Source organism: Sorex araneus, chromosome 10 (assembly GCF_027595985.1).
Source record: "Sorex araneus isolate mSorAra2 chromosome 10, mSorAra2.pri, whole genome shotgun sequence".
NCBI classification, from domain to species: Eukaryota; Metazoa; Chordata; class Mammalia; order Eulipotyphla; family Soricidae; genus Sorex; species Sorex araneus.
The window spans coordinates 22,244,759-22,261,480 of NC_073311.1; the positions used below are offsets into that span (position 1 = coordinate 22,244,759).

Here is a 16,722-nt window from a genome sequence, read left to right on the forward strand (position 1 = left end):
AAAACACAATATGAAAATGTAAATGAGACCCGGGCATTTGGCATTCAGGACTTTGGAAAACAGTCACATAAATTTAGATCTTTTAAACTATACATTATAAGTAGGCTAGAAAATATTAATTTCCAAATGTTGTCAAAGGTCATGTTATTCAACTTTCAAGTATTCTTTGGTTTCAATGGAGTAAGATAGGTCATCTTTCCTAATTTGGGGAGAAAATAAACTGTTTTAATGCCCACTGAAGCACTCAATATTATACTACCTTTTCCCCTCCTTTAAGGGTCAACTTACAAAAACAGTTTTTCAGGGGCAAGAGTGGTAATACAGTGGGTAGGGCATTTGTTTTGCATACGGCTGACTTGAGTTCAACACCTCATATGGTCCCTTGAGACAATTGGGAGTGATTCCTGAGCAGAGCCAGGAGTGAGCCCTGATCACTGCTATATGTGGTCCACTCCCTCCCAACCCCCAATGATTTTTCATCTTAAGCTATTATAATATGCTCATCTAGTCAGACACAAACTTCTCATTTACAAATTTATAATAATTCCTTTTTTGGGGGGTGAGGGGGAAAGGTAGTGTTAATGAACTGAACTCAGGACCTCACACATGCAAGGCAAGGGCTTCAACACGGTGTCACATTCCTGGCCCCCAACCTACAATTCTGAATTTGCAGTGATTTATTTAGTGCTATTTGTGACCAAGGAAACAGCCATACCATAAGATTTTAATAGGGCGGAAAGTTTAGCTATAACTATACCGAAAAGAACAAGGCCAAATCTATGCATTTCAAATCCACTGTAACTTCATATCTTCATATAAAATTACATTAAAGTCTAACTATACTCACTGTTAAATATCTTTTCTTTTTCATCCAATCGAAGCCTATTTACTTAGTAGAATTAACTACAAATTATGTATAACCTATGATATTAGGAAAACCACCTAATGGGTGGGGACAGTTCAGCAAACACATTAAATATCTGCACACATAAGTAGGAACCAGGGATGTATCAATCAAATAAAGAACAAAATAGCTTATGAAGTTTAGTGGAAGAAATATGCAGCAAGATAAAAAGGAAGCATTTTTTTCATTTCCTGCTCTCATTTTATTTTACTTAAAAAATGTGACTTATGTTAGTGAAATCTATAAATTAAGAATGTATATACATGTATGGAAACACGACTTCTTTAAGAGTAATAAATTTGATACATTCACCATCCAACTTATTAAGTAGATATTAGAGCAATGTTGAACCTCTTCTATTCATCTGTATTTGATGATTAATGCCAATTTCAATTTGTAGCAGGAAAAAGCCTCGAAACCAAGAAAAACAGACTTCCTCTTTATCATTCACTCAACTATCTCTCAAATTCTTCATTTCATCTAACTTCTTATTTATTTGGGCCTCCAAGGTACTACTGGGGACCTCCAAGGCTGTAGCACAGCCATCCTTGGGGAGACACGTGCTGCTGGGGAACCAATTAGTAAGAGATGTGGACCCTAAAGACTCATCTAATTTTAAAAGAAAGAACATTGGTATGTTACAATTCAATAAAGAGAAAAGAAAATTCTGCAAAAGTTACTTTATGTTAAATACTTTCCCAAAGAAGTAACTTTACAGACATAGAAAAAAAAAAAGACATGGTTTAGAAATTGTTAAATCAAGCTGGAGCTCTAAGGGGAAATGTCTTACTCAAGCTTGCCATATAAAGTATGATAAAGGATATATACTCCTGAGTTTGCAGTTTTGATTTCTACTATATAGGCTGCAAAAGATTTGACACACCAGTCTGAAGATCTGGGACCTGGTCCTGGCTTTCTTGTGTGTATGAACCTCGAGTTTTATTTGTAATGGTACATTGCATTGCACGAGGCCAACCCAGGTTCGATTCCTCCATCCCTCTTGGAGAACCTGGCAAGTTACCGAGAGTATCTTGCCACCATGGCAGAGTCTGACAAACTACCCGTGACGTATTCTACATATGCCAAAAACAGTAACAAGAAGTCTCACAGCAGACGTTATTGGTGCCCGCCCGAGCAAATCTATGAGCAATGAGATGACAGTGATACAGTGATAAATTTTACTACAGACTGGGTACTAAGGCATCTCAGACAAGATAAACTATAAAAAAAGAACTTCACACTTGCAAAAGTATCTAAAAGTATCTGAGTCAATTTAAATTTCACCTTGTAAGCTTTTGTAAAATAAGTAAGAGTAAAATAAGGGTAACAGCACATATTTAAAGTGAAATTAAGTAGGTATATATCGGTCACACAAATTTAGACTTCATATATTATCATGCTATATGTTCTATTATCACTGTCACTGTCATCCTGTTGCTCATCGATTTGTTCGAGCGGGCACCAGTAACATCTCTCATTGAGAGACTTATTTGGCATATCCAAAATGCACCGGTAGCTTGCCAGGCTCTGCCTCGAGGGCTCGATACTCTCGGTAGCCGCCGGGCTCTCCAAGAGGGGTGGAGGAATCGAACTCGGGTCTGCCGCGTGAAAGGAGAATGCCCAACCGCTGTGCTAAAAACTAACATTTACTACAAAGCAACTACAAAGCAAATGATACAGAGCATTCATATACAGCAAGTACTATGACTATTTTATAGAGAATTTGAGATCAATTATTCACATCTACCATCACATGCAGTGATCTGTGCATTCTTTAGTGTGCATACTGACTCTCATAAAGGTTACTGTTACAACCTAATTCTACCAGTATCTGGTACTGTATATAATAAACTATAGCAATCACTACTTGTTAGTCTAAAACTTCAACTCTCATGTAACGGTCTCATCAAAAAAAATAACTCATTCAACTGGCAATGTGGTAACAATAAATAAAAATTCAAATCTATTATTAAAATCTAGGTATTGAAAAACACTACTTTGGCAAACAAATCACTCTGTAACATTTGAAAATTAAATCTTGATATCACTTCATTCTGTACCAAAATTCAATGTTTTTTTTTTTTCTCTTTGGGTCACACCTGGATATGCACAGGCGTTACTCTTGGCCCTGCACTCAGGAATTACTCCTGGCAGTACTCGGTGGACCATATGCGATGCTGGGATTTGAACCAGGGTTGGCCGAGTGCAAGGCAAACACACTACCCGCTGTGCTATCACTCCAGCCCCACAATGAAAACTCTTTATATTTCAAACATTTACCTGTTTCAGCTTCTGATTCTGAGTCATCTTCCTCATCTTCTTCACTGGAGCAGCTAGATTCATCTTTCTTTCCTTCTTCTTCATCATCAACCTTTTCTTGTTCCAGAGATTCAATACGAGATGCAGTTTTCTCTGGTTCAATAATTAATGTTTCTTTGCTGTGAAACAAAAATGGCCTTCAAATGATTACAAATACAGCAGGTACATTAATTTTATTTCAATCCAAATCTACTAATCATGTCTATCATTTCCACATCATGCCAGTCCATTCGTAATAGTAACATGCATAAACTTAATATTAAACTTACTTTTTAAAGGTCTTCTGTGATTGATTATTGTCGATATTGGCTGTTGATTCAATTAGTGGTGATTTCTTCTCTCGCTTCTCACTGTGGAGCTTCAGAAAAAAATATATACAAGGAAAATAAAAATATTAAAATGGAAGTAAAAAGTTTTAAAAATGCTAAAGAAAACTATTATAACCTGAATGGGAGTTAAATAATAAAAGTATTAAATTGTGAGGAAGGTCCAGATAGGACTAGGCTGAATTCTTAGATCTCCCCAACTTGAGTTAACTGAAAAAGTCAGAGTCTAGTTTCAGAACTCCTTGTCCATCTAAGACAGAAGTTCTTAAATTTATTGGTTGATCACAATCCTTTTGCAGGAAAACAACAACAAATCACTTAGTGCCCTCGCCACCCCCCATCCTCTCCCACAAATGAACCCTTTTTAAGGGAATAAAGATCATTCCAGGAGTCCCCAATGGGTGGCACTGTCCACTTTGGGAAACGATCTAAAACTGGCTGCGAGATATTTATATTACAGTCTCTATCCTCTAAACAAATTGTCTTAAATATAAAAACACCTCTTCACATAGACATATTTATTTAAAGAAGTACAGATTAAAAAAAATGGGGACAAAAACATAAATGATTAAAAACCATTACCACCATCACCTTTAAATCATACTGTCAGTTTGATTACCAACTGAATACCCTAATTATAAATCATCCAGCGAATACGTTTTTTAACAGTCTGAAATCCTATATATTCAATAAGTTAGGTAATTCTTAGAGTTACCAAACATACCAAATTTTGTTTCTTTTGCAACTCCTCTAAATATCCTAAAATGTCTTCATCTGCAACATCAAAGGCTGTCTGGCCCTAGGAAGGAAACAAGAGGGTAGTAATGGTATATAAAGTAAGTCAGCCAATATTTTTAGTGATTGAGGATGATTACAAAGAATTTAGAAGCTAGATAATACTTTTATGGTAATTATAAAGCACAGTGCATATAACTTAAAGGAGATGTCAGAGAAACGCGTGCCAAGCACCCAAGAGAGCTTTCTTCAATTGCTTGGTAACAGCTTTACTGAAATATAATTTGAATACCATAAAACCACCCATTCTAAGTACACAAGTCAAAGGATTTTAGCTTCATTTACTGAGTTTACAACCATCAACCTTTAGAATGCTTTCGTTTTCCCCTGAAGAAATGACATCCTATTAGCATTACCTATCCATTCCCCCTCTGCCCCCCTAGGCTGTGTCAGCCACCAATCTGCTTCCTGCCAGTATGGAGCTGCTTATGTTGAAAAGGAACATATTTCAACTTAATGGAACCATTTGTTATGTTTCTGCTCATTCTGGAAGTGTTCAAGATTCATCTATACCGTAAGATGCATCACAACTTCAATCCTATTGGCTGCTGAATGCCTGACTACATGATCTATGACATTTTTCTTATCTATTCATTAACTGTTGAACTCCTGATACTGTTCTCTGCTTTTGACTCTATATAAATAAATTATACTGCTCTAACCATATGCATGAAAGAACTGGTGTAGACAACAATTTTCCTTTTCCTTGGGAATATTAGCTGCAAAACAAATTACCAAGTTACGCTAGGTCCATGTTTAAACTTTATAAACTTTTCTGATTCCTACACAAAAACAAACATTTTAAAGTTCAGGGTAGTACTGGTATTTCTTAGTCTCAAATATTAGTACAGATGAACACGTCAATGTATTTTTGTTCACTGAAAGAAAATTTCAAAGGTCTGTTGACCAAATATAGTAAGTGATTTCTTCTTGCCTGAATTAGTCCTTATAACAATGTACTGGCATCAGAAAACTCAAATTTCTTTAAGAGGAGCTTCATATTCACAACGAAGTCATGGTGGTAGGCAAGTTACTTCTAAAATTATACAAATAATTTCAGTTAAGGGCAAAATTAAAACCCTCAATTCTATTATCAGGATATTAATATCTACTTGAAAAGGAGTTATATTTCTCAACACTGCACGAGCCTCACACATGAGCGAAATCCCACGAAACCCAGGTAATGCGAAACTTTGTGATCTTGGACTCTGGGCTCAACGGGACCTGGGAGCAGAGATCCTCTGCCTTGCCTGCTTCCCCCAACCTCCGGCGACCCAGGGGTCACACCCTTAAGCCAACTCCTGCTGGCACCAGATAATCTCCTCATTGCCACCCTCCAGAACTCATGGCTCCTTCTCCCGGAAAGAAGCATAAAATGAGGCCCCCATAACCATACCACTGGACTCCACACCAAGGGTGCCCCAGAGGGGGCCAGGTGGAGCTCTCCCTGCCTCAAGGGACCCATCCCCGGCAGCCGACCTCCACTATCCCGCCGCTGCCACGCTCCGGCTGAGTCTCACATACGAGTGAACGTATTCCTGGACTTAAGAGTTCAATCCCCAGAAATCCCTCAATTATTCCCCAAAAGGTTTTTCTTCTAGTCCTTTATCTGGAAACCAGTATCACAGAATGAACCAATTATTTGGAATGAACCAAGTTCAGAAAAAGCACTTACCTATGAGCAAATCTTGGGCATACAGTATTATTTCCCTCTTTCCTTTAGCAGTTCCCCAATTTGAAACTGCAGTTACTAAGTAACAGTACCAGTAACCACAAAATGCACACAATACAACTAAGATGGCTCAATTCAAATAAAGATGAGATAATTTAAGGGACCACTGTTAAGAATCACCCCCTATAAAATGGATAAGGAATATTCAACAGAATTCAAGGGCAAATAATTTCACTAGAGGAGACATGTTTTGAAGTTCTGCAGAGATGTCATCATTTACTACCAACAACATGGAGTGGGCTGGAACTAGTACAAATAGTAATGACTTTGGTAATCGACCTGATGGCACTTGACAGAAAAATTCTGATCTGGTAAAAAATAAAATATACTGAATCTGTTCATCATTTTGTGAAACCATTTGTTCCTTCTTTCCTTCTCCCTAACTGGATGATACCAGCAAATCACTGACCTCATATTAACTTTTCTCATGAAACATTAGGATATTAAACATTGCATCATGTTTTTATATGGCTTCAAAATTTGACTATTCTAACCCGCAATCTCACCTAACCTAATCAAGCTACTAAGAATATCTGCTAAAGAAAACTGGAAACATACTTCCATGCTTTCCAACTCATAAATACAATAATAGGAAGTATTTATGAATGAGAACAGTTTCCTATATATTTTCAACTCATAAATATAATGATGAGTTTCAACTAAAAAATACATTTTCTTAGCAGTTAAATTATTGCCATAGGAGCACAGAATTTTCAAATTCCCAAGAATATAAAATCAAGAAAATACCTAAATTGACTATATGTACAGTAAAAAGATTTTTCAAAGAAAAATTCTTTGCAGAACAAGGCTAAACTCAGTTATGTGAAAAACAGCTTACTAAAAACCAACTGACAAAATAAACAGAATTATATAATTTATATTCCTCTAACAGTTAAAATGCACTATATCTGAAAAATGTAAATCATCAAAATGCATTTTAAAAAACCTACCACTTTGTTGACCATCTCCATATCGCAAAGATTATCCACTAAGATTCTACAGGCTTCTTCTTTACCCCAGTGAGCTGCAGCATGAAGAGGTGTCCAGCCATCATAATCTTTAATATTAACATCATAGCCTGCCTGTATTAAAAGTCTAAAGAAATGATCATAAATTAGATAATTATTTAAAATTTCACAATGAATAAACAAATACAATAGCTTTTATACCATGCAAGTTAACGAAAGTTTGCCGTATCTTGCATTTCATAGTTCAAATCTCCCCTCCCCTCAATGAATTTATTGGGGCAAATGGATGTAAATCTCAGAAAACACAGAGTAGCTAGAGCTGCTGCTACAACACACTCAGCTTGAATTCTTAATGATTTGAAAGTCGTATGGTTTGGTATGACAAGTTAATTCCTGTTAATGTGATCTGCAATTGTAAATTTCACAGCAAAGCCTACAATTTTCTAATGTAAGAAAAAACAAAAAATCCCCTACTACTTGTATGTTAAATAGACTAACTGCATGGAATGTCTTCAGGTGTTCTCATGAAATAGCACATTAGGTTGAATGTATTCTAAAAGTATTCTGAAATCAAACAAGCATAATTTACAGTGTTTTTGTTATTCTGCAGCCCAGGAACTGGTTTATGAAAAACTTCAAGAGTCTTTATGATGTAGCATGGAAAAATTTTCTTATAAAACAACAATCTGTTAGGAACAAAACAAAGCAAAACAAGTATTTTCAGAGGTTGAGGCTTTCTGCAGCAATAAAAAAGCAAATATTCTCATCATCAACAAAGCTGGAAAACAGTAATATAATACAATGCAGACTGCATAAACAGTTAGTATGCCCTTTTGTGTACCGATACCACTTTTAATTTATTTAAATATCAAAATTAGAGAGCAAATAGTGGGTCTATAAATTGCACATAGCACAGCTCCACACACACAGCTCATAAAATCTGTTGACCTTTACCTTACTTTCCAAGATGTTGAGCTTGAGAAGGGCTTCCTTTAACCTACAGGAGGTGGTAGTAATAACTAACATATAACCCTCCATTGCTTTAAATTTCAAAACTGATCCCTTATGTCTGAACAAAGTATTTCCAATTCTTGTTATGTAAGAGCTCATATAAGAACTTGCTTAAGCAATATTCCTCAGTTTCACCCATTTCTATGGGCCCTGACAATCTGTATTTTTATTAAATCCCTCATGCCATTCTTACTTCACTCTCACCTAATTGCAGACCAGCATTTCTAAGTCAGAGATAAAAGAATAACCCTGGTTTAGACAACCTGCCTTACAAAAGAATAGTTACAAGTTCAAATCCTGGGTGTCACCATGAATGTTCAATGCTGGTAGAGCTTTGCTGTGCACCGTGGTCCCTGGTGGTGCAAGTGATTTGTGGCTGCATCACAGCCAGATGTGTTTAGGTACCAGGAAGGGGTGTGATTCCCAGCAAGCATCACAACTAAAAAGAAGGCAAGCGTCATAACCAGAAAGTGTGACCCTTGACAATCACGTGTGAGAGCCCTGCAGCAATCCTTGGTGAGCAATACAGCTGTACCTAATGTGCCACAATTAGTGTGAAACCTCAGAGGAGTACATGCATGCACAAGCACTGCAAACTTTAAAAAAGAGCAAAATCTTGCCAGATTCTGTGGTCCAGTGTGCAAGCATTGAACCCCAATGTGCAACCTCTACTGAGGTCCACCGCTGAAAGGAGAACGTGAGCACTCCAGGTGTGCTCTGTGCACAACAACACAGGAAGAGAGAAGGGGCAAATAGCAGCCAACAGATTTGACACAAAGAAAATCTAAGTTAAGAATACTGTCCTGGACTAAAGAAATAGCTCAATGGGACAAAATGCTGTGCTCCTCATGGGCCTCTGAGTAGTAAGAAGTAGCGCCCTGAGCACCGCTGCATGTAGGTAGCACCACACCAAAACCTATGAAATGTCTATTAATACTCATTATCAGAAATGATCGCTACAATACTAGAATCTAATGAAAAAAACATACCCCCCCATTAGAATGTATAAACTGTAAGTTAACTATCTTAAGCAACAATAACTTATTAATACTTGGGTCTGTACAGAGGAAAGAGAGAAGAAAGGTGCATTTTCCCAGAGACAAGGTCTGTGATGGAGATAAAATGAGTATACCGAGCAAAGAGCATCAACATCAACCAAAAATGAAGGACTTTCATGCATTTGAGGAAAGCTAACTGGGAAGTACAAAAGGTAAAAGTATCTAGAAACTCTCCTACTGCTGATTTTTTGTCAGTTTCTCCTTTCCAGAGACAACCTTTTACTAATTTGGTTATTGAATTAACCAAGATCTGAATCCTCACAGAGATTTTGTGTAAATAAATAATAAAATACAAGCAAAAATAAATTTTAATAGACATAAATAATGCCTATGAGGTACCTGATTTTGACAATATATTCATTCTCAAGTTCTTTCTGCTCTGAATACTCTGGGGCATTTTCAATTGTTGGCTTATATTTAGGGCCACACCGGGCAGTGCTGAAGGCCGGCTACTCCTGGCTTGTTCAGGGGTCATGCCCATCATTGTTTGGGGACCATGTTGTGCTGGGTCTCCTGCCTACAAAGCATGTACTCTAGCCCTTTGTGCTATTTCTCCAGCTCTGTATGTTGTGTTTTCATTATTAGAGTATTTCTGCGAAAAAATCTATCTTAATCCATTCAGCCATTCTTCTACTATAACAATGGTCAGCACATATACACATACCTCATTTTCCTATGTGAGAATATGTTAAAAAAAAAATCCTAAAGGTAGAATCGCTAAGATAAATAACTGTTTCTTTGATAGAATTTGCTCTAGTATCATTTACACTGCTTTAGTTATTTTGCCAATACAGAATGCCAAATATTGTTTTTGCTATTAGGATATTAAAAAAATGGTAATTCATTATATCTTTATCTGCACTTATGAATGAGGCTGGGCTTTTTTGGAATACAACAACAACAGCAACAACAATAACAACAACAACAAGATTAGGAGTCTTATACTTGGTCCAAAAATTGGAAGGAATTTTCCTCCAAGCTAAACCGATGGTGAATGAAGATATACAGACAGAAGAGCAGACATTAAGACATCAGCAGAGGGGGCTGGAGTGATAGCACAGCGGGTAGGGCGTTTGCCTTGCACGCGGCCGACCCGGGTTCGATTCCCAGCATCCCATATGGTCCCCTGAGCACCGCCAGGGGTAATTCCTGAGTGCAGAGCCAGGAGTGACCCTTGTGCATCGCCAGGTGTGACCCAAAAAGCAAAAAAAAAAAAAAAAAAAGACATCAGCAGAGAATTCTATGTAGGGTATGTGTGTGTAGGGGGCGGGAATACGTTATGTGTATGCCTATGGAGCTATGCATTTTAAGCTTAGTTTTAAAGGAATCAGTGATTAGAAGAAAATCTTACACGCTAAGAATTTAAATAAGCTAAACAACCTAATTACAATACCTGAAAGCAGGCTAGAAATCTGTATTACAGAACAACCTAGTTTTGTGAAAACAAGAATTCTAAGACACTTTACCTAAGCATATGCAACACTTGCAATATTTTCAATTTTTACTTTCTAATGTCACTGGCATCTAAATTCATTTTATGACTCACTAATTAGGTCTGAAGGCTTAATTAGGATTAGAGAGAAATAGATGGCAGAGGGGGAAAGGAGACAAATCAAAAGTTTACTACTACTTTAGAAAAAGGTTTAAATTTTTGAAGTGGGTCTGAAATTTGGAAACTGACTCATTTCAACCTCTTCACTGTATTTACCAAAGAAAGGAAATGAGAAGGACTGACATTAAAAACTTAAAAAAACAGAAATATAAAGGATGCAGTAGATACTGCTAGAGGTCAATCTTACCCTTTCACACAGACATAAGAAAAAAATCATGTACCGAATCATTAAAAAAATTTAGCTACCAATACTTTGTGTTACCAAAGCAGAAAACATACAACAAAAATTTATTGTGACTTAAGAAACTATTGCAAGGAAATATACGGATCAATTCATTACCTCAAGGTTACGTTGTCTAAGGCTTGGCATTAAAAAAACTTTTTTTTTTAAATCACAGTGAGATACAGGTACAAAGTTGTTCATGATTGGGTTTCAGTCATGTGATGTTCCATTCCCCCCCTCCATTTCTCCACCTTCCTTTCTCTCTGTCCACCCCCTTTTGAGGCATTATGGCTTGCAATACAGATGCTGAAAGCTTATTATGTATAAGTTCAACACTCAGCTCTAGTCCAAAGTGATGATTTCTAACTATTATTGTCACACTGGTACCTTCTCTATCCTGTCCTTCACCCCCCACACGTTTGTGGCAAGCTTGAAATTCAATGTTAAACTATTAGCTCTATGAATTCCAGTGTTTATATAGTAAAAAGAAAATTTTTAGATAAATTACATAAAACTAATTCATTAAGAATCATGTTTTCAGAATCTGGTAACATGGCTCCACACAGTTCTTAGTTTTGTTAAGCAGCCAGTCTTGGAATCTGAAAATGACTGCAATAATTTATTAACTCAGAAGGTAACATATCATAGCTGTCTAGTACTTAAATTTAACGTCCGGGAAAAGTCACAACTGAAGAAATTGCAGCAGAACAATCAAAACTTCAAAGTGAAAGAAGTAGCTTTAGAAACAAAGCAACTTATTTCTCTTTTGTCCTATAACCATGGGTGGGGAAAGTAAGGCCCATTAACCATATAAGGCATGCAAAATCATGTAGTCTGGCCCTGGTATGTGACAGGACAGACACATATGCTTTTGTCAGCTGCTCGCAGTCTGCTTGCCTGTACTGTATGGCATGTGTACATTGGTATAAATACCAAATGATTCTTGGCAGGAAAGAAGTTACCTACCCCTGCATGAAATAACTTTTATAATGGCATCATAAGAGTGGCAATGATATACAAAAAACAACCCAAACCAGAAAAAAAGGCCATGAAAGCACTTACTTCAAAACTTCTGTGTAGCCTTTAGCAGCTGCAACGTGAAGTGCTGTACCTCCAGATTTTGCATGTCTGACATCATTTATATGACCACTGTTTAGCCACTGTCTTGCATCTCTAAGCATTATTCGTTCTTCTTCCTTACGAGCTGCTTCTATATCAACACCTGATAAATTAAAAATAAGTTTTTCATTTTATGGTAAAAAATGATCCTTATATGCTGGTAAATAAAATTATTTAAAATATTTCTAATTTAAATAAAAATGGAATAAAATTTCATTTTTTAAAAACGGCTGCTTATAATCAGTAAGGAAAAATGAAGTCATGAAATTTGCCTATAAATAGATGGACACGGACAGTATTATTCTGAGTGAAATGAGTCAGAAGGATAGGGACGGATATAGAATGATTGTACTCACTTGTATATAAAATATATATACACAAACATATATATAATAGAATACCAATATCCATGGCTAGGGAAAACGGGGTAGGAGACTGGTCAATGGTTGGAAGTAACCACAGTGTGTGTGAAGGAGGGCATCTAAGATAGAGAAGAGACCAGTAGGACAATAATAGCTGGGAATGATCACGCTGGACAAGATTTGAGGGTTAAAAGTTGGTAAAGGGTTATTCTTGACAACCTTTCAGTATCAATATTGCAAAACACAATCGCAAAAGAGGGGAGAGGAAGAGTGGAAAGGGGGTGGGGGGAGAGAGGGAGGAAGAAGGGGGGTGAGGGAGGGAGGGAGGCAGGCTGGAGGTGGGGGCTGGGAGTTCTGGGAGGGAACCTGGGGACACTGGTGCTGGGAAATGTACACTGGTAGAGGGATGAGTGCTGGAATATTGTATGGCTGAAACCTAATCATGAACAGCTTTGTAAGGGTCTATCTCACAGTGACTCAATAAAAAAAAAATTTAAAAAAGAAGAAAAAGGGCTGCTTATAATAAGCTGGTTGAATAAGAAAATGTGAGAATACTGTAGCTGTTTCATTAGCCTTCTTTACAAATTCATTTTCTGTTTGAGGTTCTGCGTCCACACCTGCAGTGCACGGGGATGACTCCTGACGGGGCTTAGCAGGCCCTACGTGGAGCCTGGGCATGAACCTTGCTTTAGCTTTTCACTTACTATCTCTCCAACCCATCTACGATTATTTTCATCTCACACCATTAGTTTGGCTTTCTTTTTACCTTTCTGTTTGTTTGGGACTGTGCACAGCAGCAGCCAGGGCCTATTCCTGGTTTTATGCTTAAGATTAACTCCCTGGCTAAGGTCAGGAGGCCATATGCCATGTAGGAGATTTGAACATGGCTGGTTCATTCAGGAAAAGCCTGATCTCCTGCACTCTCTCTGACCTTACTTTATACCTTTTTTTCCCCACACTTAACTTTTCTGTTTGAAGCTTAAAGTTAAAAACATAAATAAATTAAGAAAAATAAAGTCACCTCCCCCCAAAAATCATCTTTTGAATTTACACACACACACACACACACACACACACACACACACACACACACACACACACACACACACACACACACACACACAGTATCTTGGGGTGGAGGCTGAAGCAATAGCACAGCGGGTAAGGCATCAACATCATTTGCCTTGCACGCAGCACTGTCATCCCATTGTTCATCGATTTGCTCGACCGGGCACCAGTAATGTCTCCATTGTGAGAGCTGTTGGTACTGTTTTTTGCATACTGAATATGCCACGGGTAGCTTGCCAGGCTCTCCAAGAGGGATGGAGGAATTGAACCCAGATCGGCCACGTGCAAGGCAAATGCCCTACCTGCTGTGCTATTGCTCCAGTCCAACAGTACAAGGGGAAATGCAAGTTACTTTGCATGCAGTCAATCCCAATTTGATCTCCTGCACAGCATACAGTTTCCTGGGCACAAAGGGCCACTCCTGAGCACAGAGCAGGACACTGGCCAACTCTCTACCCCACCTAAAAGTTTCTGAAACAATCCTATACAATTAAACCTCACAGTTCTATTTTCATGATTAGATAAAAATGCTTATTCAACATTTCAACTCAGAGGTCCACTCTTCATCTAATTATCAGTGTAAAAAATGTAATCAGGGCCCGGAGGGACAGCACAGCGGGTAGGGCGTTTGCCTTGCACGCGGCCGACCCAGGTTCGATCCCCGGCATCCCATATGGTCCCCCAAGCACCGCCAGGAGTAATTCCTGAGTGCAAAGCCAGGAGTAACCCCTGAGCAATGCTGGGTTGTGACCCAAGAAGCAAAAAAAAAAAAAAAAAAAAAAGTAATCAATGTAAAATAGCTTTGCTTAATGTAAAACTCATAGAACATTAGTACCATTAGTTTAAAGCTCAATAATTTTAACAATTTACAAAGACATTTGTTCGCTTAAAAGCATTAAGTGCTGTACCAGGTTGAGATGATGAGGAAAACATAAAGAGGAATGGGAATTCTAGACTTTATTTTCAATAAGCTTAAACAAACCAATAAAAACATTACAATAATGACCTACATGTGGCCTTACAGCTTCACCTGCTGGTAACTTAAAAAACAATACACACTATACTGCATTTAAAATATTTTACTCTAGAAATCTATAGATTTATTAAAGGTAAAAATGCTGTGTCTTTTCGCTTCTATCTACACTGTCTGAAAAAGCAGAAAGAATTAGTGAAATGTTTACTACATGAACAATGAGTAACAACTGCATACACAGACATGCATACACAAAACTCTAGCTAAAATGCTTCCTGTAATTTCCACATATCCAACTGCACTGTCAGAAGTTTTTCATCTATTCATTCATTTATTTTGTTCTGTCTACTACATGTCAGGTACTTTATTCATGCTATGAGTATAAAAGTTAACTTACTACTGTATAGTAGAAGATGGTACCTCTGTGAAGAAAAATAAAATATGGTAAAAGGAACAATAGGGTAATAAGATGTGCTATTCTTTTATATGTTCATAAGAAACAGTTATCTTTGAAAAGGTGACTGTATGAGCAAAAAATAGAGAAACTGCCATAATTTTGACCAATGTTCAGGGAGAAAGACTGAGTTCACAGAAGCCCAATTGGAATGCTCTTCTTTAGAAGAATGCAAAACTGTCCTACAAAGTAGTGAGGTAAACTAGAAGGGTGACAAAAGCTGACTTAAGGCATCAGTTAAACACAAAAATTAGCTGAAACTGAGGCTATCTAATTAGAGGCTAGAGTTAAGATGACCTAAGCAAGAGACATTGTTAACTTGAAAAAGGGTGGTATCAATGAAGTAGAAAGATGAGGTTCTTCAAAGCAACCCAAAAATTTGCTCAAGTTTAGATGTAAAAGAAAAAGAGAAGTTAAAGGATGAATCACAGGTTTTTAGCCTGAGCAACTGGAAAAGTTAAAATTTCAACTTTAGAAAAAAAAATTTCAACTTTGGAAATGTGAAGTTTGAGATTCCCTAATAAAACATCAAACTGGAGATATCAAGTGGTTATCTGAGCCTGGAGAACAAAGAGGTCAAGACTAGGGAAATAATACACTGTGGTCAGCTCAAACTCAATGCTAAATCTTAATGGCATTTCTCTCCATGAGTGCGGTTTCCTGTCTGTTTCGTGCTGTCTATACTGTGCCTGTCCACCTGGAAGCCACCCACAGTCCTCCCCTTGACTGAGTCCTAGACCTTATGCACTTCAAGCCAGACTGGAGTTGCCATTTCCAGACTGTGCTCTTGAACATCTCTTATACCATCTAAGCTCTCTTATGTCTCTTACTCTGAAGTGAATATTACTGTCCTTTAACTCACTCAGTTTCATTCCCTTCATCAGGTATCTATCACTACCAGACTCATATTTTATACTAAAGATTGCTCCTTTTGTACAAAACAAAGTTTACGTCTAACCCCCCCCCCCAACACCTCAAGTCAGGATAGGAAATACTGAAGTATCACAAGCGAATCTGATGGGGGCAGTCTTCTTCGAAGTGTGAAACAATCAGTGTTTATATTAAGATGATTCTTTTCAGGCCGGAGTGACAGGACATTTGCCTTGCACGCAGCCCACCTGGGTTTCCAGCCCTGGCATCCTGTATGTGGTCCCCCGAGCACTGCAGGAGCACTGAGCATTGCTGGTGTGACCCAAAAAAGCCCAAAAAGAAGAAGAAAATGGTAATTCTTTCAAGGTTAAGGTGTTAACATAGATGAAAACAAAGTAAAGGGAGTAAAGAAAAGAGAAAACAATATAATTATAGAATCAGTATAATTTATTGTTGCAAACAATTTTTTTCATGACAGTCTCAGTGTATTTTTTAGCCTGTAATTTTTCCTATAACATCACTCAATGTTCTATCTCCATGTCCACATAGGTCCCAAATCCATCGTTTATTGGGAAATTATTACCCTTTATGTCTGTTTAGCAAATTCAAGACAAGACTAATCAACCCAGCTGAAGCTCAATTTCACATCAAAACTTGAAACATTTCTTTAATCCCAAGATTAAACACAGGAACGTCACTTTCAAAGCAGATACCCTATTGTTTTATCAAAACACTGAAACTCTTATAATTTTTCATACAGACTTGACAAAAACAATAAACATGTAAAGAACAAAACATATTGTAATTTTCATTTTTGTTTACATGGGGCAATGCACAGCAGTCGTAAGAACTCATTCCTAGTTCTGTGCTCAGTAAACTACATGAGGTGCCAGAGACTGACCAGGGCAAGCCACATGCAAGGCAATGG

The 16,722-nt window shown here is 37.5% G+C and overlaps 1 protein-coding gene across 3 annotated transcripts in view; it reads right to left on the reverse strand.

Moving 5' to 3' along the window:
• The window catches only part of PPP1R12A (protein phosphatase 1 regulatory subunit 12A), a 122,836-nt gene that overhangs the window by 47,249 nt on the left and 58,865 nt on the right, over nt 1–16,722 (reverse strand). For all 3 annotated transcript variants that reach the window (XM_055118110.1, XM_055118111.1, XM_055118109.1), the window contains exons 4-8: nt 12,011–12,170; nt 7,027–7,171; nt 4,274–4,348; nt 3,493–3,581; nt 3,185–3,342 (exon numbers count right to left, since the gene is read on the reverse strand). In XM_055118110.1, coding sequence (XP_054974085.1) covers nt 3,185–3,342; nt 3,493–3,581; nt 4,274–4,348; nt 7,027–7,171; nt 12,011–12,170 — 627 coding nt within the window. The remainder of the gene's footprint in view (nt 1–3,184; nt 3,343–3,492; nt 3,582–4,273; nt 4,349–7,026; nt 7,172–12,010; nt 12,171–16,722) is intronic.